This window comes from Heloderma suspectum, chromosome 6 (genome assembly GCF_057233095.1).
Source record: "Heloderma suspectum isolate Gila_16-S chromosome 6, 16-S_ref, whole genome shotgun sequence".
NCBI lineage: Eukaryota > Metazoa > Chordata > Lepidosauria > Squamata > Helodermatidae > Heloderma > Heloderma suspectum.
In genome coordinates, this window is record NC_139463.1 from 104,534,507 (window position 1) to 104,562,027 (window position 27,521).

The 27,521-nt window shown below is 47.3% G+C and overlaps 2 protein-coding genes and 1 long non-coding RNA gene across 4 annotated transcripts in view; 1 reads left to right on the forward strand and 2 right to left on the reverse strand.

The window, feature by feature from the left end:
• LOC146342242 (uncharacterized) overlaps positions 1–1,461 on the reverse strand; it is a 45,735-nt gene extending 44,274 nt beyond the window's left edge. Inside the window, exon 1 of the long non-coding RNA XR_014783931.1 lies at positions 1,299–1,461. This is a non-coding gene — a long non-coding RNA (uncharacterized LOC146342242). The remainder of the gene's footprint in view (positions 1–1,298) is intronic.
• KAT8 (lysine acetyltransferase 8) lies at positions 925–12,264 on the forward strand. Of its 2 annotated transcripts, none has more exons than XM_084805983.1 (11): positions 925–1,330; positions 2,627–2,701; positions 4,350–4,525; positions 4,704–4,757; positions 4,860–5,024; positions 5,400–5,489; positions 6,528–6,668; positions 7,410–7,503; positions 8,046–8,196; positions 8,414–8,568; positions 10,783–12,264. In XM_084805983.1, exons 1-11 carry the CDS (start codon positions 928–930, stop codon positions 10,845–10,847), a joined length of 1,569 nt encoding a protein of 522 aa, XP_084662109.1. In that variant the 5' UTR covers positions 925–927; the 3' UTR covers positions 10,848–12,264. The 2 variants fall into 2 exon arrangements, with proteins under 2 accessions (XP_084662109.1, XP_084662110.1); XM_084805984.1 differs by having other exon boundaries at positions 967–1,326.
• A 1,227-nt stretch (positions 12,265–13,491) lies between these two features.
• On the reverse strand, positions 13,492–26,903 carry PRSS8 (serine protease 8). The gene is made up of 6 exons (XM_084805985.1): positions 26,699–26,903; positions 19,892–19,915; positions 19,104–19,266; positions 17,972–18,246; positions 16,565–16,731; positions 13,492–15,728 (listed from the first exon to the last, which is right to left on the reverse strand). Exons 1-6 carry the CDS (start codon positions 26,751–26,753, stop codon positions 15,336–15,338), a joined length of 1,077 nt encoding a protein of 358 aa, XP_084662111.1. The 5' UTR covers positions 26,754–26,903; the 3' UTR covers positions 13,492–15,335.
• Positions 26,904–27,521: the final 618 nt, after the last annotated feature.

Sequence of the window (27,521 nt, forward strand, 5' to 3'; positions counted from 1 at the left end):
TCAGGTGTGATTGGGTCACTCATTTCTTTGAGATACTTGCATCCCACCTTTCTAGCACTCCCTGCAGCTATCTTTTTTTTTTTTAAGGAGCATATAAATCCATGGAGTCGCTAACTCCTATGCAGAGGCACAGCACAATTACCCACCTTCAGAGAAACCTGTCCATTGCATCAATGAATGAGTCACTGCTGTGAACCCATCTTCCAGTCAGTCTCTTTTGGGGGAGGGCAGTGCAGCGAATTGGCTTATATGATCATTGCCAGCGCAGAGGCAGCGTGGTTGCCCACCCTCAGAGGAGGCCATGTGGTGGTATTTTGGAGCCACTTCTCTACATTTGCCTCCTTACACAGAGCCCACTCCTGTGTTTACTTAAGGGTAAGCACCAATTAGGACAGGAAGGCCTGGCGTGCTATGGTCCAGGGGGTCACGAAGAGTCGGACACGACTGAACGACTGAACAACAACAAAGCACCAATGAGTTTAGTGGGACTCTCTCCGAGAAGAGTGAGCATAGGATTGTGGCTTCACAAAGTAACTGGGGGGGGTGTCTTACTTCCGCGCTGGCTAAACTTAAATTTATTTGATTCCTTCTTATATGTACACCCCACTTCTCAGCCAAAAGGGGCTCCCAATTCGGGAGCAATCATCAAGCAGTCATCCAATTTTATTTCGAGCTATGTTCGGGAAGAGCCAGCTCGGCAACGGCCACCGCATTCAACGCTAGCATGGAGAGTCCGAGGTGCCCGGCCCGAGGCACGCTGACAAGGAGAATGCAGATTTTCTTTCCTCCCGCTGGAGGCGGCCTATTAAGACTTTAATCCACGCCGTCTCCTAGTAACGCATCCCCCGGCCGATTTTCTCGCGAGCGCGCCGTCACGTGACCGGAGGCGGCGGCAACGTCACATTTGCGCGCCTTCTCCTTATCTCTATGGTGACCCCCCCCGTCCGGAGAAACCACTTCCGGTTTGGGCCTGGAGCGTTGAGGGAACCGTTGGTCGGGGAGAGGGTGTGTGGCTGGGTGCGCGCGCGCGCGCGGGGCTTCTCGCGGTGGCGGTTGTCATGGCAGCGGCTGCGGGGCCTGGGGGAGGCGATACGGCTTCCGCTGTCGACGAAGGCGGCGGGGGAGGCGGCAGGGGGAGCCCCCCCGGCTCGGACCCACGGCGCTTGGGGTCGGGGGGGCGAGAAGAAGAGGAGTCGCCGGGGCAAGGAGGCGCGGGGGGCCCGGCCGGCCAAAGCCACCTGCCCTCATCGCCGCCCCCCCGCGAGGCTGAGGTCACCGTGGAGATCGGAGAGACCTACCTGTGTCGGCGCGGGGACGGGACGTGGCGTAAGTACGTCTCCAGCACAACGGGGACGGCTCCCTCCCTCGCCGCCCGTGCTCCCATGGTAACGGGGGCCCCTATGGCTCGCTCTCTTGTCCCCATGACAGCGGCGATTTTCTCTTCCTCACCCCGCCCCCCCCGCCCCGCCCCGCCCCGCCCCGATTTTACCGTGGCGGCCTGTCATGTATCCTTCCCTCACTATGGAAGTTGAGCTTCCATCCTGTAGGATGCTCCTTTATGACATCCGTTGTTTATTCAACACATTTGTACCCTAGGAGGTTGTTTTGCTTGTTGTAAAGGTTTCCGAGGTAGCATAGAATACACGAAGACATACAAAGGCGCAAAACACAGTTCAGTCCAACATAAAACCAACAAAGTCATAAATCAGCAAGATGACTGAAATCTAACACAAAACTATATAATACTCAAATACCTCACATCACCGCACGATACTTCTGCCGAAAAAGAAGAAGAAAAGCGCTCTCTGGAAGAGGAACTTTTAACCCACTTCCTGAAGGAGAGGAGTCAAGGTACCAGTCATATTCTGTGGGAGGAAGTTACAGGATTTCAGGGCCACCAATGGAAGGTCGTATCCTGGTGGTCATTAGCCTAGCCTCAGAATGAGGTACAAAATATACCAAAATATACCTCAAGTAATGACAAAAGACTGCAATTCTATGCACACTTCCATGACAGTAAACCTCACTGAACGCAGTAGGACATGGTTCCAAGTAAACATGCATGGGTTCAGCCTGCATACATTCTAGTTATTCCTCTGTTGCACCATCCCCTAAAGTAGCCCGGCAGATAATACGCACTGTAGAATTATGTAGAGACTTCTCTGTGCATTCCTGCGGTATTGTACCCACCCACCCAAAATCAAAGCCATACACCAAATACACTTTACTTATGTAGTGCCCAGCCTGTCATCTTCTTCTGGGTTTTCCACATCTGGGCCTGGAATTTGCCCAGTAAGAATGGGCTCAGAGTCAATGAACAGCGCTTCTTTTTTTGTGTGCTTGTTATTTGGCACTTTTAAAAATTCTCAGTAGTATCTCAAGCATCACCTTTCATCGGTGGAGAATACTCTATTTCTTGGTTGCATTTGGTCACTTGAATGGGCTCTCATCCTGACAAAATTTGCTGAAGTGTGTCCTTGCCCAGTTGTCACAGTCCTTCCATTTTTGCAGCTTGGTAGTGAACGGTTTGGTCAAGATGGTTCATGGTGAAGCACGGCTACTACTTACATTTTTTAGTCTCTCCTTGATGAGATGTCTGTTAACCAGACTATTTTATTCCTTCCAGACTCTGCAGAGGTGATCCAGTCTCGAATCAATGAGCAAGAAGCCAGGGAGGAGTTTTATGTGCACTATGTTGGATGTGAGTGTCTTTTTGAAGTTCTGTAGGCATGTGGTGAGGAGAAAGCATGAGGTTTATGTCTAGTCTAATGGGAATAGGTAGTTCCTTCCTAACCCATTCCAGAGTTCTTGTCACCCTTTATACATATTGCAAGACTTCTCAAATGTTACAACTTATACAGAAATCTGTGTATTTTTTCTGGCATATTCAATTGGTGATGTTATTCCAAAACATTTCTGCTTGTACTTGACTGCAGCTTTGTGAAGCTTTCCTAAGGGTTTCTAAGTTTCTTTCTCAATCCTAAGAAGGAAGTGGAGTATCATATAGGGAGAAACATGGTAATGTTGTCTTGGCACAGTCAGGTTACAAGTTCAACTCCTGTATTCTGTACCCCTCATTGTAAGAGGAAAGGACATGTAAATAGCGAGAAAGTGGTGGAAGAAACTGGAGTTCTTGGATTCAGTTTAACCTCTGGGTTCAATTTAACCCAGCCTTCCTGTATTTAATTCCCCTACTTTCCTCAGCTCATTGTAACCAGCATTAAATGCTATATTCTTGAAAGTGATCTCTTTCATTATCTAGCTGGGGACAAACACCTGAGGACCTGTGGAGATATTCTATCCTCAGTAGGAGCGGAAATGATGATCAGATGGCCAAAGCAGGGGTGGGTGGACTTTAGGCCTGTGGGATCTATTTAATTTTTTACTGGAATCCAGAGGTGCAGCAACTGAAGCCAGGTGTAAAATAGTGACTTGGGAAAGCCAATGTAGAATTGAGGAAAAAGGTGCCTCTGAGCACATGCCCAGCTCAGGAATTTTATTTAATATCAAAGCTGGAGCTTCCACACAAATGCTTTTTCACACACATTTAATCCTCTCCCCTCCCCCCGCTACAAGCCTTCTTGATTTTAGCAGCCTAATGTAAAAGGGGGAAAGGGCTTTTGCTACTTTAAACCATTGGTAGTCAACAGTCCTTGCTGGTCTATTACAAATCTCCTAGAGGTAATCTTGAGCTCCCATTAGATCCCCGCCTTTCTTCTGCCTACCCATAGGTTAGAGCAAAGGAAGTGGGATGGCAGTTCTATTCCCTTGTCTTTAACCTTCAGCTAAAGTCTATTTGGAGTTTAGAATTGTTCTGGGGAGCAGGGGGTAGATTTATGTGACTGATGGATATCTAGAGGTGTACACAATTATGCATGGTGTGGAGAATGTGGATAGGGAGACATTTTTCTCCTTCTCTCAAAATACTAGAACCCAGGGTCATCCCATTAAGCTGATTGGTGGGAGATTCAGGTCAGATAAAAGGAAGGACTTCTTCACATAGCACATAGTTAAACTATGGAATTTGCTACCACAGGATGTAGTTATGGCCACCAATTTGGATGAATTTAAAAGGGGTTAGACAAATTCCTGGAGGAAAAGCTATTGGTGGCTACGAGTCCTGATGGCTATCTGCTACCTCCAGTGCCAGAAGCAGTATGCCTATGTACACCAGTTGCTGGGGAACATGGGCAGGAGGGTGCTCTTGCACTCATATCCTGCTTGTGAGTTCCTGGTTGACAGCTGGTTGGCCGCTGTGAACAGAATGCTGAACTAGATGGAACCTTGGTCTGATCCAGCATGGCTCTTCTTATGTTCTTATGTTCCTTACTCCCCTCTGGCAACCACAGTCAACCGGCGTCTGGATGAGTGGGTGGATAAGAATCGCCTGGCCCTCACCAAGACAGTCAAAGATGCGGTGCAGAAGAACACTGATCAGTACATGAATGAGCTGTCTGAGCAGCCAGAGCGCAAAATCACACGCAACCAGAAGCGCAAGCATGATGAAATCAACCACGTGCAAAAGGTGATGCTGGTGGAGAGGTGGCTGGGGAGATTTGAGTTGTGTTATGCTATAGAGTCAGTTCCAGACCTGGAAAAATCATGCACTTCTGGAGCTGTTCCTAACTCCATGAGGCACTAATGGGTGATATTCCTCAGGGAGTCCTTGCTACCACCCACCATGCTGTTTTCTTCCATTTCAGACTTATGCTGAGATGGATCCCACCACTGCAGCTTTGGAGAAGGAGCATGAAGCAGTGAGTGTTCACCAGCAGCTGGTCTGGCTTGTTGCCTAAAGAGGGAGGGAAAAGAAGCACACCTATGTTTCAAGGCCCCCAGCTCTCTTTTTCTCTCCCCAGATCACCAAGGTGAAATATGTGGACAAAATCCATATTGGGAACTATGAGATTGATGCTTGGTATTTCTCACCATTCCCAGAGGACTACGGGAAGCAGCCCAAGCTGTGGATCTGCGAGTACTGCCTCAAGTACATGAAGTTTGAGAAGACCTACCGCTACCACCTTGTACGAAAGAGGAAGGACAGTTGTCAGGGGCACTGTGGAGGGGTGAATGGGGGAGCTACAGGTGGAAGGGAGGGATAGCAGAAGAACTCGGGGAGAACTGTATTTGGGGATTGATATGCATCAGCAGATCTGTCTCATTAGTTACTTTTTGGTGGCCCAGCCTGAAGAGATTCAGCATATTCAGTCTTTATAATCATAGTAGCTGTTTATTTTCTGTTTTGGCAACCAGAAAAGCTAAAGGAACAACACTAAAGTAAAATGAAAACCCAAGTAGTTAGGGGTGCTGTTGAAGCTATGCTGAACAACTCAACAGATGGGAAAGTGCAGATACCTGACATTCCTGGGTAATGATGGCTCTTTCTCTGTCTTGTTCAGGGACAATGTCAGTGGCGACAACCACCAGGGAAGGAGATCTACCGCAAGAATAATATCTCAGTGTACGAGGTGGATGGCAAAGATCACAAGGTGGGGGTCTGCTTCACCTCTTGTGTTTTCATATGCTGTTGTTTTTGTTTTATGTGGGCCCTGTGGCAAGTCTGCTACACTGGGAGCCTGCTAGTTGCCTTCTCAACTGCCTTGTAGATAAATCTCAGAGCCACGGTTCTCCAAATATGAAGCCAGTCACCCTGCAGGACTGTGAACAGTCACTATCTGACACTGTCAGAGCACTTTTAATGTATGCTTATGATTTACACTTTAGTTTGCTGACTTGGGAAGGCTTACAGGGGCAAGGTTGGAGGAACTGTGTTTAGAAAACGTCTCCTGGGATTTCCACTTCACAGTGGGCATTGGTGTTACTAGCAGAGGCCAGGGGGTATCCAGTTCAGAGTCTGTGTGGGCCAGCAGCCAGTGACCTCCAGCTCCTTGATGAAGAAGAAGCGATATCCAAGATGGCCAGTCACTGGGAATTTAGGACCATCACCATCCAGGTGATGGATGGGAATGTGGAGGCTGCTTGCAGAGTGCTCAGTAGAATCCTAATGACAGAGAGGATCATTGATGAGACCAAGCAGTGCCAGCACTTCGAGAAGCCATGCAACAGGTGGTCTATGAGATGTACCAGATAATTCATAACATGGAAATGGACCAGAAAATCAACTTTCCTATGCAGAAGAATCACTGAAAGATCCTTGGCTTGATTACAACAAGGCTTGAAGGTTTCCAAGAGTGGAGTCTTTTGCCAAACTGACCTTTGCAATTTATGCCCTCTTCATGGCCTTTTAAATGTGGCTAACTAAGTTAGAGCTCCACCCTACCATTTCAATGTGATTTTTCTAGAACAAAATTGCAGATGTGAATAAAACATTAATGTTCTGTTTTTTACTGCCCCCCCCCCCTTAAAAACAAAAGAGGGTTCCTGGGTGTATACTCTCTGCGGTACCTTTTCTTTCCCCGGGAGGGGAAATTAACCTATGCTCATCGTGTTCCTCTTTTGCTGCTACTGCATCCATCCTTTTTGCCTGATGGTCTATTTATTTGCTGACATTTGCTTCTCTCCCTCAGATTTACTGCCAGAATTTGTGTCTCTTGGCCAAACTCTTCCTGGACCACAAGACCCTCTACTTTGACGTGGAGCCCTTCGTCTTCTACATCCTCACTGAAGTCGACAGGCAAGGGGCCCATATCGTTGGCTACTTTTCCAAGGTGCTGGCCTGATATAGGATACATGTGTGTGTGGGAGGGTGGAGTTTGTGCCCTCGATTCTAGCTAAACTTGATAAGGGCTGTGGAAAAAAAGGATAAGCGCTCAAGAGCTTACTCCTCTGTGCTTAAAAATAAGTTTGCTTCTGCACCAAGGGAATCTGAATAATGGAAAATGCAAATTAAGAAAATGTTCATACATGTTTCTATCATGTATAACTTATTTTGCTTCTGCTGTGGAGGGGAGGAGGAAAGAGTTGTGCATGGCACCACCCCAAGCCTCATCTGCTGGAAATCCTCCTCAACCTCTTCTGGGTTCTAAGATGTCACCAGATGTTGCCTGCATGCTTTCAGGCCTGCCCTTGCAACCACAAGGACTGAAAACCTGATTTACTGCATTTATATACCCGCCTCTCTGCCAGTGAGCTCAAGGTGGTACACAATTCAGTATAACAGTTTACAGTTTAATAGACACAGTACCAAAGGGAAAATGGGTGGGCAGCAAATTCCAGCACTATGGCTGCTGCAGGAGACAGTTCTAGGAGGAGAGGAACCAAGTGGCAGTCCCAGCTGAGCCAAAATGGGAGGCTTCTTTGTCTTGCTTCTCCCTTTATGGCCGCCATTAATTCTTGCTTTAAAAACACAATGAACCCTGTGATTCACAGGATCCTGACTCCTATGCCCAATGCCACGTTTCCTGCTCCTTCATTTATTTGACTCCCTTGCTTTTGATTTTCTCCCCCAGGAGAAGGAGTCGCCAGATGGCAACAATGTGGCCTGCATCCTCACCTTGCCCCCGTACCAGAGGCGGGGTTACGGGAAGTTCCTCATTGCTTTCAGTAAGCTCATTTCCTCCAGTCATGTGTGACAGCCACTAAATCGCCTATGAAGTAGATTGGCAGCCTTTTAACTTATTCCTGGAGAGGGGGTTAGTCTCCCCCTGACTCCATCTAAAAGAAAGTGCTAGAAGTTACTTGTGCCACATATGCTTCTGTATTCCATTTCATTTAATCTAGAATTAACTGTTCTGTACTTAGAGTAGTAAATTGTAAGACCTACCGTAACTTAAACTATCAGGAAAACCCACCCTTTTAAACATTCTTTGACACCTGCCCCTTGATTAAGTTAAAGGATTTTATGGGTTACTAATATGAGTTGTGATCCCATATTTTGACGCGGCAGCTCAAATAAATAAATAAACTTCAAAAAGGCCCTCCGAGAGCATGTGCCCCAAGATGTGCTTTTTCCTACAGGAGGTCTTGGTCGAGTGTGGGCCTTCTCTATCCTGAGGAGGCACCCACACACTCATAGCTCTTGAGGTGCCTGGATTCTGAGCTGTGACTGCTTCTTAGGCCTTGACCCTAAACCTCTTGTTCTTCAGGCTATGAGCTCTCCAAGCTGGAAAGCACAGTGGGCTCCCCGGAGAAGCCCCTCTCGGACCTAGGCAAGCTGAGCTACCGTAGCTACTGGTCATGGGTGTTGCTGGAGATCCTCCGGGATTTCCGGGGCACTCTCTCCATCAAAGATCTCAGGTGAGAGAGAATGACTACTAGTAAGACTTGGCGCTCTCTAATGCACAGCACCCTCTAGTGCTGACTGGAGCGCACACACTCTGGTGAAATCGTATTATGAGCAGTCTTGAGTGAGCGTAGTGTGGCCTCTCACTTAAAACTACGTGCTCTTGACCTTGTTTTCTCTTTCACACCTCCACCCACTACTTTTTTCCCTTTCTTTTTTTCCTGGGCACAGCCAGATGACAAGCATCACACAAAATGACATCATCAGTACACTGCAGTCTCTGAACATGGTCAAGTACTGGAAGGGGCAGCATGTCATCTGCGTCACTCCCAAGCTAGTTGAGGAGCACCTCAAAAGTGCTCAATATAAGAAGCCTCCCATCACAGGTACTGTGGGAAAGGAGTGTGGTGGGGAAGAGGAGATCCTTAGGTGGCGATAGCTGTGGCCTGGCCCTGGTGGTGATTGCTTTTTACTAGAAACCTCTGCTTGCTTGCTTAAATCAATGTGATATTCAACCTAAACAAACACGATTCCCCCACTCTCACACTTACTCTCACACTTATTCTTGGCACTCATTGCACTTCTAGGATTGCCAGGTGGTCACAATGTTGCTGTGCCAGTAGAACCCACAACTGTCAGAATTCTCTTGGCAGGTTCTTAGAGGTCTTGGTAGGTCTGTGTTCTCTGGTCCATAGTCCCCAGCCCTCTGAACCTCTGTCTGCCCACTTCCTACCAGTATTGCACAGTCCTACTTTCTCTTTGGCTCCTTCTTTCTTCAATTCCACTTCTCCACCGCTCATTGTTTCCTCAGGTTCCTGCTTTTTAGCCACTCTCAGCATGCTCTTTCCCGTTCCTTTTAGCATGTCTCTTAACCATGCTCTCCTAGCATTCCTCTAGCCCATCCTGGTCTTTAGTGTCGTGAAGTGTTTCAGAACCTCTTCTTTGATCTGCTCAGATCCCTGACCCTTAAGCCCTTTTGCTTAAGCCTCATTCTTCTATTCTTTCTTCAGATACCTCTTTCTTAGTCCTTCACCTACCCTCCACTTCCCTTCTATCTCCATGCTTCTCTTTGACCTTTTAGCTTCCCTGTGTTCTGGAATTTCTTTCCAGTCTTCATTCTGCTCTGTGTGAAGTTTAATCCCAGCCAAACGGACAACCTTCTCTTCCCTCAGAAGTTGGACTGCAAACTGTTTAGTTCCCTAAGCAACTGAACATTCAGTTATGCCACTGCACCAGCTCAGCATTGCAGCATTGCTCCACATGCACACAATACAATATAGATGGGTTGGGTTGTGTATATATTGTATTTGTGAAGTCACTGAATCAGTGTAGAGTCTGGTGCAGAAGTTGACAGCCAGAGAATACCAGTCTTTAATGAAAACAAATTTCAAGCCTGGTGAAGGTTCACAAACTGTAGGGTGGGAATGTTTGCCACAAAAAGAATTACTTGTCTCAACTTGTCCTTTGCAATTAATATTGTGTATCTTTCCTGTTAGTATTTCCCAGCCATGGTATATGTCTAACCCTGTCCCCATTCCCTTCTGCCACTGTAGTCCTTGCTATAAGGTCTACATCAGGGATGGGGAAGCTCTGGCCCTCCAAATGTCGTTGGACTACAACCCCATCACCTTTGCCCATTGGCCATGCTAGTTGGGGTTTACGGGAGTTGAAGTCCATCAACATCTGGAGGGCCATAGGTTCCGTACCCCAGGTCTACATTCCATCATTGGTTCTGCTTCCAGTCATTGGTTCTGCGTGCTCGCACACACCCACTCACCAGATGTGGAGTGTTCTGACTGTAAATCTGTTTCCACAATTGAGTTCCATAACCTGTTTTTGTTTTGTTGTCTCTGTGATGGAGTGTGCCAAGGCCCGCTAAGTGCAGACATGCAACTGCCTTGTGTGAGGTCAAGAAGTCAACACTTCTTTGGGGTGGAGTTCGATTTTGATCCTTGCTGAAAGAGGCTTTGTTTTTCCTAGGGGGCCTGGTGACTTGCCAGTATGTGTCAATTATGTAACAGGAGCTGCAGTTCCCCCTCCCAGGCCTCTCTCCCATTAAAGAAGCTTCTCTGTCAGGAGCTGAAATGGAGCCACCTGTGGGGTGGGGAATGGGGGCTGATTATCAATCACGTGCAAAACATGCTGGTAATGCTTACTTTTCATTGAGGTAATCATTTACCTCTCTGAATGCAGTTGCCTCCAGGATGGTTAGAGCACCAAATGGAGTTTTGTAGAAGCTAAATGGAATTTGCCAAGACTGTTATTTGTGTTTGCTTTTACAGCCCCAAAGCATCATTTTATTCACTTTGGCATCTGCTGCTTATTCTTTCAAGGAGCAGTTAAAAACTGTACTGAACAGAATACCACCATGGGATTGTATTATATGATGATGATGATTAAAACTGTACTGAAAACGGATCTTCCCAGCTTGAATAACCTTTTGAGAATTTTTCATAGGTATTCTCAGGTGCGCTAAGAGGCAACACTGCCCATCATGCCAGAGATAGTGATAGAATGCATTTGGCTGCCCCGCCATACTTGCCTGCCCCAGACCTCTTGACCTTGCTTTCTTTTTTCTCCCATTCTTCCTCCTCCTCCAGTGGATTCCCTCTGCCTGAGATGGGCACCTCCCAAACACAAACAAGCCAAGATTTCCAAGAAGTGAAGGCAAAACTGACCTGAGGAACAGAAGGAGCTCAGCCTCAATACACATTCGCCTTTCATATTAAGAGATGCTCTAAGACTAAGCATTTGTGTGGGTCCTGCATTGATCAGACGTGCTCTGAACAGATGAGCTGGGAGTTCAGGAGAGGGGGGGTGCTATTCAGTGTTGTAGCAACTCTGCTGAAGTACGGTGCTTCACTAGAGTGAAGTCTGTCCACCTACACCCTTTTTTTGTCCCTTCCTGGTCTTGAATGGCAAATTCCTTCCTTCTTGCCACACCTGCTGTCTTGCTCTGGTATGGTCTTAGAATTGCTGTCCTTCCTCTTGCTGTAGGGAAAAGGAACAAAACCCATCTCCTCCTTTGTCCTTTATTGGTCTGGAAACATAAGTCAGTTTCTGAGCTGCTCTAGCAAGAGACCTTAGACTGCTCCTGCTCCCAGAAGCAAGCGGGTCATGCAGTGTGGAAGCTTACTGGTAGAGCAAGACATGAGCAGTAAGCAGACATAGGCTGGATGTTTGGGGAACTGTTGGTCAACAAAAGTTTGGCAGGAGGTGGGGTAGTTAGCAGCAGCATCAAAGGGTTGTTATAGGAATTATGAACCCTTATAGAGTGGAGAGATAATAGTTTTCCAATATAGAGGTTTCCTGCGTCCTTCCACAGTCACGTAGCTGCCAGCAGCTTGGAAGAGGAGACTGGCAGTATTAGCATTTTAGTTTGCTTTGCTCCATAAAGATTTGAGGAGGATATCAGCCCAAAGGGTTGATATCAGTTGTTAATTACAACTGTACGCTTGATGACTTCATCTCTCCTCCAGTTTAGCAGATTGTGTCAGCAGCAGGAGAGTCCAGGCTTGGACTCTAGCTTTCTGGGTCACTTTGATCTTTTTAATTTTTTTTTTTTTTGCAGAGTCCCAAAACAAACAGGGTGGTTTTATATGAAAAGGTTTGGGATGGGGGGGGGGGGGCACAGACGAGAACTGTGACTGCATTGGGGTTTTGCCCAGAGGAAGGGGTAGCCTCCAGATTGGAGGAAACTGTATGGGGGGATGTTGTGGGTTTGGTTTTCTACCTGACAAACTTTCCCTTCAACTGTATGTATTAGCTGGTGATAAAATGAGAAGGGATTTTTCAGAAGACCCAGAAATCTCTTGGACAGGGAACACAGTGGAAGTGGCGGAGCGGAAGAGGAAGGCTGCCACCGTTCTTCATAGATCCACTCTGATGCTTGCACTCCGTAGTGCAAAGCTGGGACCAGTGCTGATGGAAGGCACTCAGGTCTGCATTGGATACAGGGGAAGAAACAACCATCTATATGGAGGTCCTGCTGCAGCTACTAGACTCAAACTTGAGTTGTGCAGGGTCTTTTCTGTTACTTTGAGAAGTATTTTAATTAATAAAAATCACAAAACAAGCACAGTATTGCTCCGTGTCTACTTATGTGACCTACAGTAATCTATAAAGTTGGCAAGCTTTGATAGGGGAGCAGCCTTCGGAGGGGGAACTGGGAGGAGTCATCTGTCAGTTAAGGAATGTTGCAATAGGTTGGAGGGGCTTAAGGACAGACAGGTCACAGAAACTAGGCCCACTTCACATAGTTGAGTGTAATTTAGCTGATCTAAATGCCAGTGTTGTGAAGGGAGGAAGCAGAATTGGATTCCTACAGAGGTGTGCGCCTCTACATGAGCACTGTTTGTTCATGTATATGCTACTGGGGTAGACCTCCCCCCTTCCCCCCACATCCATATCACAGAGTGCCTTCTTTAGAAAGTGAAACAAGAGCTCCAGTGATAGCCTCACTCCGCTGACCCTGATCCATAACTGGAAGATTATTTGAGCTGGTGCAGCTTCTGTTGTACATGGTAAGAAAAAAGGATTGTACCAGATGAAATTCTGCCTTCTGTATTACTTTTAAACATGACTCCACTCAAGTGTTGGCAACCTTGTCTGGTGTGGAATTATGATCCAAGGTACTGTCAACCAAAAAACCATTATCTGCTTGCAATTAGCTACATGTCTACCACAGGAGCAGGCAAAAGGTAAGAGTTCTGTGTGATTTGCAATAGGTAACACAAGTTTTAGACTTCCAATAGTTTTAATAGCAAAGGAAGAAAATGCTCTGCCACAGCTGGCCTTGTGCCAATTGCTTATGTCTCAACCGCCATGTTTTTCATCTGTAAAATACAACTATTAACTGGTTCTCTTGACTAGGTCTAGCTCTGGTAGCCACTTTTAGGAGTTTTCTGTTAGACCTGTAGTAAATGGAGATGTATATTTATATCCAGGTTATCCCAGTATTTGGCTAATGGGATACAGTCTGTCCCAAGCCACCATTTTGTATCCTGCTCAGCTTGGTCAACATCTGCATTCCAGTAGAAAAGAGTAGGCCCCACAAGCCTGAAGGCTGCTCACCTGTCTACCTCTATGGCACATGCTTGCTGGGGAATTTGCTGTTTGCCCATACCTGCAGAGAGCTGTACAAGTATGTCCCATGTGCTCACAAGCAGATGCTTGCTCTGCCAATTATGGCATCCCAAGGCCCTGCTGCTGAATTCTCTCTAGGTTCAGTCCTGGCATTCTACAATCCAGCTAAAGTGGAAGAGGCCACCATGGCTGTCCTTCAGTAATAAAACACCACAGCCCTCTTTGTCGCAGAATTACCATTCACTTTATTAAAAACCCTTCATCATGAGAGTAGCATCTGAATCTCATCCTTCCCCTAAAAGCAAGATGCTTACATAATATTTTTTAAAAGTTGTGCAAATATAAGCTACCAAAAAATGTAAGTTCCCAGGGAGGGCAAGTAGCTTTTCCCCCCCACCTGACATCTCTTCATTCTTCACACAAGTGGGTACCACACCTTTCAATGCTGTGGCCACAGTGGCAATAGTTTTGTCCATATATGACTCACCAGCATACTTGTGTCAAGGCTCCCCATTCAGGCTCCTGCTATATGTTTGAGTCACACTGCACCACGAATCTGTCAAGCTGACAATGAAGGATGTTCAACTCAAAGAACATTGCTTTGATGACATTTCTCAGAACTCTCACATTCTCTCTCTCACACTCACACACACACACACACACGTACCCCAAAAGCTCCACCTACTAGTGGAGGGATTCATTGATCACAAAACAGAAACGTAAAAGTACAGTCAGTACACAACCAAGAGTCAAAATGTAGCAAGTTAATTCAGAAATAAGTTGGTTCTGAAGTCCTGGTACCATTCTTCCATCTCCTTTTTTCAGTTTCTGAGCTGGAATTATTCATGGGTACACATGGGAGTCCTAGTCAGCTTTGAAGAGGTACATCAAAGGCCAGCATAATCCAAGAAGCAAAGAACGGAGTGGGTGCTATGGAACACAACCCATCCTCAGAGGCTGGCTTTTCTTCCACAGTCACATCAATGAGGGTCAGTTCTCCGACTGTGCTCTTGATCCAGTCAGCACAGGTTGAGACATGAATATAGATGTTGGCCTGGTCAGACCGCCCACTCAAATCCCACCCCCCTCCCACCAGCTCACTACCCCAGCCATTAGCCAGGCATTGTCTACTTGGCAGGCCAGAGATCCCCCAGAGTTGCCTCAGAAGGGGGGATACAGGGAGGAAATGGCTAAGAGCACGTTAGATAGTTAAGAGCCCTCTGAGATGTCAAGATGGGTGGCATATCAGTCAATGGTCTACACTGGACCTTAAGAAACAGCTATAGGGTTCAACTGAGTGCCATGGCTTAGAAGGGTGTAGCTCACATCCTAGCACAAGGCCAGCCAAAACACTGTGGTGTCTCTATAGAAACTGCAGACCCTGTCAGAGTGAAGCTGAAAGAATGGACAAGGGCTGGTAGGAGGCTTTAGGAAGCTAGAATGGGCTGAAGAGGAAAGGACTGCCACAAGGAACCAAGATGGCAGCCACACTGTAAACAGCTATGGGACGGCTTCGCTTTACAAGCTGGAAGCTTGGAGGAGTGCATGAAGGGAGCTGGAGGGGGGTACATGTCATGAGGCAGATGAAGGCACATAGGTCTGTGTGAGGAATTAGTCAGCTTGTGGGTGGCAGAGGATGTCAGGCAGTGACATCAGACATTAGTGAGAAGTAAGGCCCAGAAAGTGGGCCCAGAATTAGAAGACGGAAGGTAGAATTTCATAACTGAATTGGAGGCTGTCCTCAACAGTGAGGTAAGGGGATGGCTGCCCTTTGGGGCCTACAGAATTGCATCCAGCCATGATCAGTTCAAAAATAGGCAGCCAGGGCAGAGGGAGTTGCCATGAATTAACAGGTGAAAGGGAAGCTCTGTTGATATGAGGGACACATTGGACTGAGCAGAAGTTTGCCAGTTTGTAATCATAGCCAACAGCATAACATGCATTCGGAGTGCAAAGCAAAAGCCTGAGGTGTGACAGACTGTGAAATAGTGGGACCATCCACTTCGATATAGGTGTAGGAAGGGGGCCAGTTGCCCTACATAATCATGTGGCACAGTTGCTATGTGATTTATAGGAGATACTGGAAGCTCTGAAGGAGGAGGAGGAGGAGGAGAAGGGGCAGGTTGGCCGTGCAAGCCCAGAAGGCAGCGCTGTCTGAGGGAGGGTGGCTGGGGTTGATCGGACGGGACCAGCCTGGTGGAGGCTGGATGCCATCAATAGATCCAGGCTGGGTAAAAGAAGTAGTGGAGCACATGCCCTCTTCAGAGACTGGCTCCATGTTGGCGACCACATCGCTGAGCTCCACCTCTGGAACTTTCTCCTTAATCCAGTCAGCATAGGTCGAAGTGCGGATATAGACACCAGGCCTGTTGGGGTCTCCACATGCGTCTCCCCAGCTCACCACTCCAGCCAGCAACCAAGCATTCCCAATGCGACAGGACAGGGGTCCTCCAGAGTCACCCTAGGAAAAAGAGGGGGCATTAGATAGGGAAGATGTTTGTTGTAGCGTGTAAGCGGCTAGGTCAGAAAACCCTCAAATAAACAGGCCAGGGAGTGCCACTTCACCTTGAGGGAGCCAAGGTACTTAAGGGGCCAGCATTATCCAAGGTATACCCTCAAGATCAATCAATGTGGCTTGCTCCCCCACCATGCCTTTTAGCTATACTCTCATACCCTTATATGCTTCCACAGCATGAGAGATTTTTTCTTGGGGTGATGGTCTTAGCGCTCTTGTACAATTTAGAGGCCTCCGTCCACATGGGTGAGGCCACTCAGGACCATTTTCGCCCCAACATCATTGCTTGGCCAAGATTGGTGGGATGACTTTGTGACAGGAATCTGCATGTCTGGCCATACCATGTGGCTATGGGCCTTTACAGCACACAGTAGCGCTGTCGGATGAACTCAACGGAAAAGCTGCTCCCACACCACTACCATCGCGTTAAAAGTGCTTCATAATCAAGGTGGCAAAGGGACTTAACACCTGGAAAGTAGGTTCTACTCCACACATCATTTACAGTGCCTTCTTTCCCCACTTCTGTGTAACATGGAGACTGATGCTTACAGCCAGTCCATTTGGGTGGCTGAGGCCCCAAAAATCAACATGGCGGCCCCGGTCTGCTGATCGACACAAGGCACAATCTCCTGGGAAGTTCCGCTGGGCAAACCTCACCAAAATGAACAGTGCACAGCTGGGCTTCTGGCTGCGCAGGTGAACGCAATGAGAGACCAGCTCTGCTGTGCGCCTTCCCCAATGAATGGGCACCCCCACTCTCTTTTTCCTGGGCCTGGTCTCACCTGACAGGCGTCCTTCTTTCCCTCGGCAAAGCCGGCACACATCATGTCACTGTGGATGATTTGAGGGTCCTCGGGATCTGGGTTCCGGCTGTACAGGCACTTGCAGGTGTCCATCCCGATAATGGGCACTTCGAGCTGCTGTAACGTCAAGGGCGAGGGGAGGCTCGCTAAAAGGAAGGGGAGAGTCCAGAGTCACGGCCTGGATGTGGAAAAGAGGTTCCCTGGAGAGCAGCTGTGTTATGGTTATGTTCCAAGAAGGGAGTGTGACAGACCTCAAGCCTTCCTGGAAACCATACTCCCTGGTCTGCAAGTACTGACCACATTTGCACAAGCAGAGCTGATAATACCACTGGCTGTATGGGATAGGTGCAAGAAAGGCATTCTGCACATTCTCAGGCAGCCTCTTCATTACTATTTGACTATTACGTGAGATCAGATGGGTGGGTCCCCAAGACAGGGCCTTTTCAGTGGTGGTACCATGACAGTAGAATACCTGCCCTGTGGAGATTTATTTATTTATTTATTTATTTAAAATATTTCTTGGCTGCCTTTCAGGGCAGAAGCCCTCCCATAAGGGCCCAGGCTTGGCCCAGGCCACTATTCTTTTAATCTTCAGGCGGTTGCTGAAGGCTTTGCTATTTCAGTGTGCTTTGAATGTTTGAGCTTGCTTTTCCAGCTGCTGCTCTCTATGTTTAATTTCACTGCTGGTTTTTAAACTGTCTGCTTTTATTGCCATTTTACCATTTTACAATGTGTGTTTTTATTTAGCTATTTTATTGTACATCTTTAAATTGTTGTAAGTGGCTTTGTGTGTCTTTGATAAAAAAAGAAAAGTAGGAAAACTGCCAAAACAAACGATATGTGTTGTGAGTCTGAGCTTGATGCTGAAATCTGGAAATAAGTTTGGGCCGACTGAACCCTGATTGTGCTGGGATGGCAGTGAGAGAGATCTATAAACTGCTGGGCCTGCATCACAAACACATTTGCGTCATAGCACCAGAACACACTCTATCATTGAATAAACTGTAGATGTTACGGTCCCTAGATCAGGTGTGGAAAACGTCAGGCAGCAGTCCCAATCCAGCTCTCCAGGGATTCCCAGAAGGCCATGCCCCGTTCTGCTGGTGCCCACCTCCTTTCCCTCAATCGCCAGCTTTTGCGCAGTTTCTCCCCCCTCCCCCCCCATTCTAAGAAGTTGACATTCCTCTCCTAAGGTTTAGTTACTGGCTGTAAGAGCTTCAAGCTACAATAATATGCTAGCATTTGCATTTTTGGCCCTGCCCCTTTTGCCTTCAACCCCACCCACCACTGGAATGCCGCCCCCAAGAGCTTCTCCAAAATGGAATTTGGCCCCTGGGCTGACAGAAGTTCCCCATCCCTGCCCTAGAAGGAGTCTTTCTTCCTTACTAGATGTGAGCACATTCCCCCAGCCGGTGACGGTGCACTTCATGCCATTGGGGAAGCTGACAGATGAGGCAGGCAGGCAAATGGGCCGGATCGTGCGGGTGTAGGGAACTGGCTCCTTGAGCTTCACCAGGGCAATGTCCCCTCTGGATCCTTCATCTTCGGTGAAGTCAGGGTGCTTGATCACATCCGCCACCAGCCCCACTACAAGATCTGCTGTGGGGTTTTTGAGCTGGAAGGCCCCCAGGGTTACCTCGTACATATGAATTGGATGCAACCTGTAAAAGGGGGGGGGAATCAACAGGTGTGCATCAAAAAGCATTCTTAAGAGGCTAAAGGAGTGTGTTGCTGAGGTCTTACAGGCACCCCCACTGGATCAGACCAAGGGATCACCAAGTCTAGCATCCTGTTTCCAACGGTGGCCAGACAGATGTTTCTAGGAAGCACGTGAGCAGGCCAAGATGCAAGAGGCTTTCACTTCATTTTGTCCCCAACAACTGGTATTTAGAGGTATACTACCTCTTGATGTGGAGTTTCCATTTAGCTAACAAAGTTAGTAGCCATAGACAGAGCCATCCCACATCATTTCTAACAGCCACCTAGACTATCACACCACATCTTGCAGCAGCGACTCCCATAAGTTAATGAGATGTATGCAGAACAATTTCCTGGCTGGGGCATGCTGGGAGTTGTAGGACTTTTTTCTGTCTCAACATGCATAGGACTGTGCCTTAAGTTGCCTTAGAATGGCTTGTCTCTGTCAACCTCACAGATTCCTCCCCATCTGTGATATAGGCATAATAATATTGGCTGACCTTACAGGGTTGTTTTCAAATTCCCACAAGATAATGCATGTGAAGTGTTTTGAACACCTAAAAGCATCGTACAAATGTCAATTCTAAAACCAATATTGTCACTAAAAATGAAGCTGTAGTGTTAGGAGGCAATTATTTATCTACTGGATTCTAAACATTCCAAAATGAATAGTGTCTGCATATCTCACTAGCTTGTAATCTACACCTGGATCATGAACCCACCACCATTTACACCCCATCTCCAAAATACACTGCCGTTGCCCATCTCTGCTCTCCAGTGCCCACAGCAGTACCATCCTCCATGGATGCCTCACACTTACAGGGGGAAGCAATGTGCTGCTGTGACCAGCCACTGGGAGCTTATCAGGGTTGCTCCGCAGACATGATGACCATTGAAGTTAAGGTTGGCCTGCCAGGGCCACTGTCCACTTTGGGCATCCATACCGCCCACGATCCGGCCCAGGGAGGGCACCCCACATAAGGCTGCAGATAAGACATTTTGTAGAGTGAAAAAGCATTCTGGAAATCATTACATCACTTTTTCCATAAACGATGATCAAACAATGATTTGGGATGGTTCCAGGGCTCCGTGTATATATGCCACCCATGCCAGGGGAGGTGGAAAAGGCACTGAATGTGGTATTTGGAAATCAGCATCCTGAGAACCTCTCCGCTTTTTTTTCCTTTTTTTTTTTTTTTTAAGCTAAACACCCAAGTTTCTAGTCCTCAAAACTGGAAAGATATGCATGAATGTGTGCAGGCAGTGGCTGCTGAAATCTCAAGAGGTCAAGGGGCTGGCTGAATAAGATTCCCAGTGTGTAGAGGGCAGGGCTTCAGTGCCTTAAAATAGGAAGGGAATTGGCAATTCATTAAAAGAGGCACTTTCTAGGATTGTTCTTGGTGACTGGCATAATGATCACTGAACCATGACTGCTGGGAACAAACATAAAATATAAATCCTCACTGGGGTGGGGGAGGAGTCAGGGTTAAATTAATCTGCAAGGAGGTGGAAAGGGTATATAGGTATATAGGTAATTATAATTATATAGGTAATTATATAGGTAATTATTTTGAAAGAAATCTAGTGCAATATTTACAAATCTCTTACCTTGTGTGCTGGCCTCTTCCACAACTGCAGAGCGGGAGCAGGAGAGAAGTATTGTGTGGGGAGGAAAAATACAAGATATCAGTAGGTTATAAAGACAGTTTGCAACATGGGTTACAATGAAACTGGAAGATAGCACTCAACTCTTTTTTAATGTGAAAAAGTACCTGAATAGGTTTGCAAACCATGAATCATAAAGATTTGAGCTTTGTTGTTCTGTTTGTGAGTACTGCAATATTTTAAAAGGTCACCAGGCCTCATTTTGTCTGAAAGCCCAGGGATTAAATCCAGGAATCCTGCTATAATCCTATAGATCTTCCACACTGATCTGCTCTCCTATCTGGGCAGAAATCCACTAAAAACCCCTCCCATCCCACAGCTGGCACAATTATTAAACATTCAGTAGAATCAAGTGGTAAAGCTTTTCCTGGACTGTACCACATCAGGCTGCAGCGTGTGGGGGTAGGGTGTCCCTGCACATAAAAAACTAGCATGTTAGGGAGAAGGCTAGGTAGAACCCTTCCCCATCACAGTTTTGCTTGGGGCGGAACAGCAACATTCTATCTTGAAACCCCCACTTGCAGCCAGAAGTAGTACAGACCAGGAAAATCTCTACCAAATCATAATTTGGTTCTGCTGATTGTACACATTGGTCTTTGGTCTCAGGCAGGTCTAAATTTGTGCCATGCTCAGCTCTGGCCCTTCTTTAAGACCCTGTCATGGAAGATGTGAATCAAACAGCATGGAGCTGAGAACGTGCAGAGTGTTTGTCAGCGAGCCAATGTGCTCCTAAAAGCTGCACGGCAGGCAGAAATCCAATAGGAATAGCTTTCAAGGATGCTGCACATCTTGAATCTCTAACCTATTATGAAGGACATAGGAATCCTGCCAGAAAAAAAAGGCAGCCTGATCTAGATCAGAAGTCATAATATCTGGCCAAACGGACTTTTCCTTTTGGAAATTCTGCACTGAGTGACATCATCTCAATGACAGAGAGAGAAAGGAGATTTCTCCTGGGCCTTTCCGAAGTTTCCTCCTTAGCTTGCATTTCTGCCTCAGGAGAAGCTATCTATGGGTGGGTCTCTGTGCTCCTCTGGCCCCAGTTTCTCTTGCCACAACTTTGCTTCCCATGAAGCAGTTTCCTACCCTGCCAAGCTAGAGCAGGCTTTCCAAAATGAGAATCCTGTAGTGCCAGGAATTCCTGAGCGATGAGCTTGGGCTGACTTGGAGAGCATCCAGCCTGAGTGTCATTGGGGACATAGGAGGAGAGAAGGAATGGCAGGTGAAAACAGAGAGGCTCCTCTTACACCACTGAATCCGATTCTGTTGGGTAAGTTTCGTCCCTGAAGGCACTAAGTGACTCAAGGAGAAGGCTGTACAAAGCTTAGCCCTTCTGCAGGGCTTGGTAAAGGTATCATGGAAGGAGTTTGTCCATTTCCCTTCCTTTCTTTTGTGAAAGCAAAATTGAATGCCTGAACAAGTTGCCTCTGGCTTCTGGAGTAGGAACACCAACTTTTCATCCAGCCACTGTCGCTGTGCTTTTCACACAGCTTGGTATGCAGACATGAGCAGGCAACTGCGTTATCCCCATGCTGTAAAAAGCTTCACCTGCCAATTTCTCCACACTGAGCTGCTGTAGAGGCACAAGGGCAGGGCAGGTTGTTTCTTTGTGGTCTGTTGGCAAGACAAAGCTGGAAGTAAAATATGTTTGAAAGTGGGGGGAAGAACTGATGAAGAGGAGGTCATTTTGTAAAATACAACGCAGAGTAGTATGGTTGTGTTTTGTCATAACCGCTCTGAAAACTGAAATGGCTGTTACAAAAAGTAAAGAGCTATTTCAGCTATTAGGCTTGAGTGATCTGCTTGTTTATAATATTTAAAATAGTTAAAACAGTGTGTAAACCTGTTGATGTCCTACTCCTTATTTATTACATTTATATCCTACAATTCCTCCAATTACCTAAAGGTGGTCTACATCATTCTTTCCTCCCCATTTTATCCTCAACTACCTTGTGAGGTAGATTAGGATGAGAGATAGCCCAAGGTCACGGAGTGAGTGACATGGCTGAGTGGTGATTTGAGCCCAGGGCTCCCTAGTCCTAACCCAGCGCTCTAACCACTACAGTATAGGCTTCAAAGAGAGGACTGAAATAAAAAATTTCAAAAAGGCATTATTGGCCCATACAGAGATCAAACCTACAACCTTGATATTATTAGCACCACACTGAGCTAATCACCCCATTGCCCATAATTTACCAGGTTAAAGGGGACCTGGGAATGGCCTTTTCTGGTCAAGTGGGAAGATTGCACAAAGATTAGATTTTTTAAAAATAGATATACTATTTTCATCCCATTTTTCTGTCCCAAGGACATACAAAGCGGCTCACAGAATTAAAAAGACCAATTTAACAATTAAAAGGTGAACCACACACAATTACCATAGAAACAAGTCAACTGGAAGGCAGCAGCAGATAAAACCAGATCCAAAACAGCAGATTAACGAACAAGCGCAGCCTAACACCGCGCGGTGGGAAAAGCTCACAAACCAAAGGCACACTGAAACAAAAGAAGTCTTCAACAGTAATTTAAAGTTTAGAAGAAAAGAGGCCAGTCATATCTCCTCAGGGCTGGAATTCAGTGGTCTGCTCTCAGTACCTCCACTGAAAAGGCCCTGGTTGCCAGGGTTCAAGCATGCCCTCTGACCTGGAAATCATTTCCCCTCTAACCTCATTTGCATGGGAAGAAGTAACTCTGCACTTGCTCAGGGGGACACTTGCAACTTCACATGGTCTGGTGCCAGTTCTAGGACTGAGGTGATCTCAGGTCAGGCTCAAACAGACCCCTTTGTCCAGCTTTTATTTTAAGTTATTATAATCAATCATTTCCTCCCCCACACCAACACACACACACACACACACACACACTCCTTCTAAAGAGTATTCCTCTACAGCCAATTCAGTCCCTCAGAAAGGCAATGGCAGCTGCAGCAATGCTGTAATATTCTTCCAGTTTGGCCATCCTCACCATGTCTGACTTTGGGAACTCTGGCTTGTTCCACACAAAAATATTTGACCCCCCAGCCCCAGACTCCTGTGGCAGCATTTTTAAATGAACACCGATAGCATCCCTCTAGGGGGCCCTGTGTTCACCTGCCTGCCCGCAAAATAACCTGGGCATGATGGAACAGATTTTGGTTAAGTCCCTCAGCTCCCAAATGAAACAGAGCCCTCCACCACAAATGGACACCCAGAGAACTCACCCAAAACATCACCACCTAAATTCAACAGTTAATTCTAGGCCTCATGGCCAGTCTTCATACTCATCTGCTGCTATTTTAGCCCCACCATTAGGAGGCTGTGGCTGTGAGAGCAAGTAGGACGTTTAAAAATAGAGCCAGGCCCAACTGGTTGGGTTACCTGCCTGTGACGTCCAAACCTGCCCCACCCCAGGGGACAAAATGTCACCAAAAGAAACCAGCCTGACCTATCCCTGCCCTCTTGTACCATCCCACCTCCCAGGGCTCAGTTCTGTCAGGCACTGAGCACCTGCGGGATACAAGGCTGAGCTCAAAGAGTGTTGGAGGTAATTCATCCCCCAGGGCAGATTCGTGTCTTTGCCTGGAGTCCTGCAACAGTTTCCCCAGCAATATATTGCCAAACTTTAACCTATCTGGTTCCAATTTGACCAGTTCTTTCTAGTGAAGAAAATTTAAAATCCGATGAGAAAACCTTGGCAACTTGCAACCCTCCAGATGTTTTGACCTCCAACTTCTATCAACCCTCACCATTGACTATGCTGGCAAGGGTTGCTGGGAGTTGAAGGCTGAAACATCTGGAGGGCTACAAGTTGCCCACCCCTGCACTAGATAAATTAAGGCAGCCACCTTTTCTTGCCTGTACAGGCAGAATTTCAACAGATGCAGCTCTTCCAAACATAGAGATGTTGTCTCAGGAAAAGCTGCCCCACCGTAGAATTTGTCTCTCTCTCATGAACATGGAGGTTCCTTTGAGGCAATAGCATATCATAAATATTTTAATAGTGCCAGTCTTATTCTACCTAAAATTGCACCATCCATGAACAAGGTAGGAAGGTATCAGCAGGCTTAGGAGAACCCCAAAGTTTGCAAAGTACAAAAAAAAAGTTAGGACACACACACACACACACACTAGCTAAGGGGGAGGGATGCAAAACACCCCAATGAGAATTGAACATGCTCAGTGGGCAAAGAATGCTGAGTGTCTACTGGGGGAGAGGGGACAAACTAGGGGCAAGCAGGGTGGAGGATGGAATGGAGTTTCCTGAACAAAGGTATGGCTGGCTGGAACCCTGAACAGGAGCATTCTACATTGCAATAGTTTGTTGCAGGTTCCGCTTGTTTGAAATAACCTAAATCTACATCGTACACTTTGCAGATCCACCTCCGTTTTTGCCAGTACATGAAGCAAAATTCTAACAAGACTGTTGTCAGAGCTTGAGCTGACTGGGAAGATATGCCCTCTAATCCCAGGTGAAGAGTGTGGCTGTGGCTGCTCAGTGCTAAGCAAGAGACACTTGGCAAATGCTTAGAGGTACGCTTTACTTTATTCTCAGGCTTTGGAGCCGAATGCTTCCACTGAAAATAGGTGGCGGAGGTATACGGAGATGAGCCCTGGTCAAGTGACAAGCCTGGGTGGGAAATGTACCCTACGTCTTATTCCTTTGCTACATTTGGATACAGACATTTCCAAACCCTCACCAGAGGTAGATTTTAGGGTTGAATACATGCACATGCACCAGTGAAGGATTTGCACATGCCACACTCGTGCAAGCACATGCCTGCAGGCACACACAGAAAGCACGCCAGTGACTGTGGTTCCCAAATGCTTGGCTTCAGCTTCCTTCCTCAAGGGTGTCCAGCTACAAGGAGTTTCGGGCTTGTTGGAAGAAAGATAGCGGATGTTTCACAAGCTGGTTGCTGGTTGTGCTGTTTGCCTTCAGGGAGTGGCAACAAAAAGGTTACATGCCCTTTGGCTTCTAGGCCACTTTTCCTTCCCAGGGGACAAGGACAGACATAGACATTCTGCCTACCAGCCTCCCCATCACCCACAGCCTTGATAGCTCACTACTGCGTTCCCAAGTCTTTGGAACCTACTACTAACAAAGAATTGTAACTCTGAGCATGCACAGACTGCTATTCCTTCATCAGTGAATAACCAAAACGTGCTCCCGGATATCTGGGAAAATATGTGGCAGGTTTTCCTGATCAGAGGATGCAGCGTCTGAACAAGCCCTTCACTCTAAAATGCTGAGCACCGTCTCTAGACATCTCTTCCATCTAGGGTTACAACCTTTTCTTTCCTGGCAGAGCGCCTGTGCTTTTGACAGCTGTGTGGCAGGCAGAAACTCAACAGGTATGGCTCTCCCTGGTGTGGAAATGCTGCAACAATTATGACAACTTCACTTGTGGGATTTCTGCTGTGTTCTGTTAAAGGCACAGAAGGTCCAACAGGAAAGATAAAGTGAAAACCAACCCACCTTTCTTCCTTGCTTGAGACAAGTTCCAAGAAAGATAGCTCCCCCACTTCTTTCGGTCTGTGTTTTCCCAACACTCAAAGACCTTTGTCCTCTAGGAATGCAGCTCCCATCCCACCCTCCCCTAACCATGCATGCAGCACTGCTTTCAGGAAGAAGAATGGAAGACCAGGACATATTTGCTGTAATTTCTCAACTGAAAAGACATCGGACCACACATCACAGCTCCACTACACCCAACAACACAGGTAAGCAACATATATTGAAAGCCACCACTGGGAATCTGCTACCCAACTGGTCTTATTTATGATGGAAAACTTGTCAGATGTTCCTTAATTTAGAGGATATCTTTAAGGAGTTGTTCTAGGGAAGAGTGGGGGGCAGCATGACATCAGAGTCCGATAAAGCACACACCCATAGGACATAATGGCACTTCCCATACGGTGGTAGGTCTTTTTAATTTTTTTTTTTTAATCGTCTCTGTTTGGCATAGCTATAGAGGTCATTTTAAGCCCTGAATATGCCACTTGATGACTGACCCCACCCCCAGCATCAAGGATCAAACCTGGAATAGTGTGAAGCAAAATTAAGGACACTAATGAGCATGTACAGAGTGCCTTTTCCTTGTAAATGAATAACCATAGCCAGCCTCCACACAGCTTATATACAGGGATGGACAAGACTACAGAGCAGACCTCCGAGACAGATGTGAACTGCAGCACCTCTGTTTTAAGCAATTAAATCCCTGGATACATGCCTATTGACCAATGGTGAATCACTACATTTGTCCTCCACAGATACCATGACAAAGCACTATATTATCCTACCCCCACCCCAACACACATGCACGTGAACATACGATGACCCGGCTTTGAGGCTGTCTCAATACCTTCTAATCAAGTCACCTGGCTTGGCTATTGACTCAAGCAGGTGGCTCATCTTTTCCCTCAACACGGCCACTATCAAAAGTTATCCTCATGAGGACTTGAAACTTAGGACAAATGACATCCCCAGCACACACACACTCACACACACACTGGCCAGAAAGATCCAACAGTTGTAAAGTAACTGCCTGTACCTCAGCATGGTTGCCAAACCGGACTCGCTTGTAAGCGGGAGTGGAAAGGGCCTGGAAATGGCCAGCAGGCAAAAGGCAGGGTGTGGATGAGAGAAAAAGCAGTACAGCGCCTGGCGCCCTATTGGCACAGAGGAGAGGAGGAGAAGGGTGAGGGGAGAAAGGTGGCGAGCTGCTGCCAATACCAGCAGCATGTGTTAGGAGTCCTGTCTTCGTGTACTCACCACAGCCAAACAGCAGGCCTAGTGCAAGCCCAAGGGCCCCCGGTAGCCTCCCCATTTCCTTTGCCCGGTTTGTAGCCTTTTCCCGCAGCCCTGGCGCCGAAGAGGAGTGAGTGGGAGCAGCGAGGACGCACCAGGGAGGCTGTTACAGGTAGCTCAGCGGACAGGTGGACTAGGGAGGAGGCAGGCAGGCTGCGCTCTCGGCTCTGCCTCCCTGCGATGACGGACAAGCGGTCCAACCTGTTGGTGACGGGCTGGGCTCGCGGCCAGAGCCAGTCAGCCGCTCTCCTGCTGGCGCCAATTTGCATGTTTCCGCCTCGCTCACCTGTCGCCGCTTCCTCTTGCCTTCTCCGCCGCTCAGCCTCGTCCACCGCCGCTGTTCATAGCAGGCCTTTTTTTCATGGGGGGGGGCAAGGTCAGGGGGGGCAGGGGGGGAGAGAGCCCGCCTCCAGGGCTTTGTGGAAGGCCATTTCGAGGCCAAAGCTGTAGAGGCTGATAACGGGGGGCTCCACCCCAGAAGCTAGACAGGTAAATAAGAGAGGGGGAGGGGATTTTCAGGGTGAAAAAAGGTCTCTTTCCGTGCTAAAATAAGGGGGATGGGGCTTTGGTTCTGGCCCCTACTGTCTTTTGTGACAGATCCCTTAATAGCGCAATCCTGTGCGTGTTTAGATAGAAACCCCCCACCCCCCTACAACTTCCAGCTTCATGGATTCAAGAGCAACACATCCACAATAATGGCATTAATTTGCTTTCAGTGGGCTTACCACCTAACCCTGCACCGGATTTGGCTCTTTTTCTGTCACAGAACTCTTCATCAGGCAGATGC

What these genes read in the sequence shown, in the direction of transcription:
- KAT8 (XM_084805983.1), top strand. Translation starts at nt 928, where the DNA reads ATGGTGACCCCCCCCGTCCGGAGAAACCACTTCCGGTTTGGGCCTGGA. An exon ending in AAATCAACCACGTGCAAAAG is followed by an intron (nt 4,526 to 4,703) that starts GTGATGCTGGTG and finishes CTTCCATTTCAG; the next exon opens with ACTTATGCTGAGATGGATCC. An exon ending in TAAGAAGCCTCCCATCACAG is followed by an intron (nt 8,569 to 10,782) that starts GTACTGTGGGAA and finishes CTCCTCCTCCAG; the next exon opens with TGGATTCCCTCTGCCTGAGA.
- PRSS8 (XM_084805985.1), bottom strand. Translation starts at nt 26,753, where the DNA reads ATGGGGAGGCTACCGGGGGCCCTTGGGCTTGCACTAGGCCTGCTGTTT. An exon ending in AGGCCTGCTGTTTGGCTGTG is followed by an intron (nt 19,916 to 26,698) that starts GTGAGTACACGA and finishes CCCGCTCTGCAG; the next exon opens with TTGTGGAAGAGGCCAGCACA. An exon ending in GCAGCACATTGCTTCCCCCT is followed by an intron (nt 18,247 to 19,103) that starts GTAAGTGTGAGG and finishes CCCCTTTTACAG; the next exon opens with GTTGCATCCAATTCATATGT.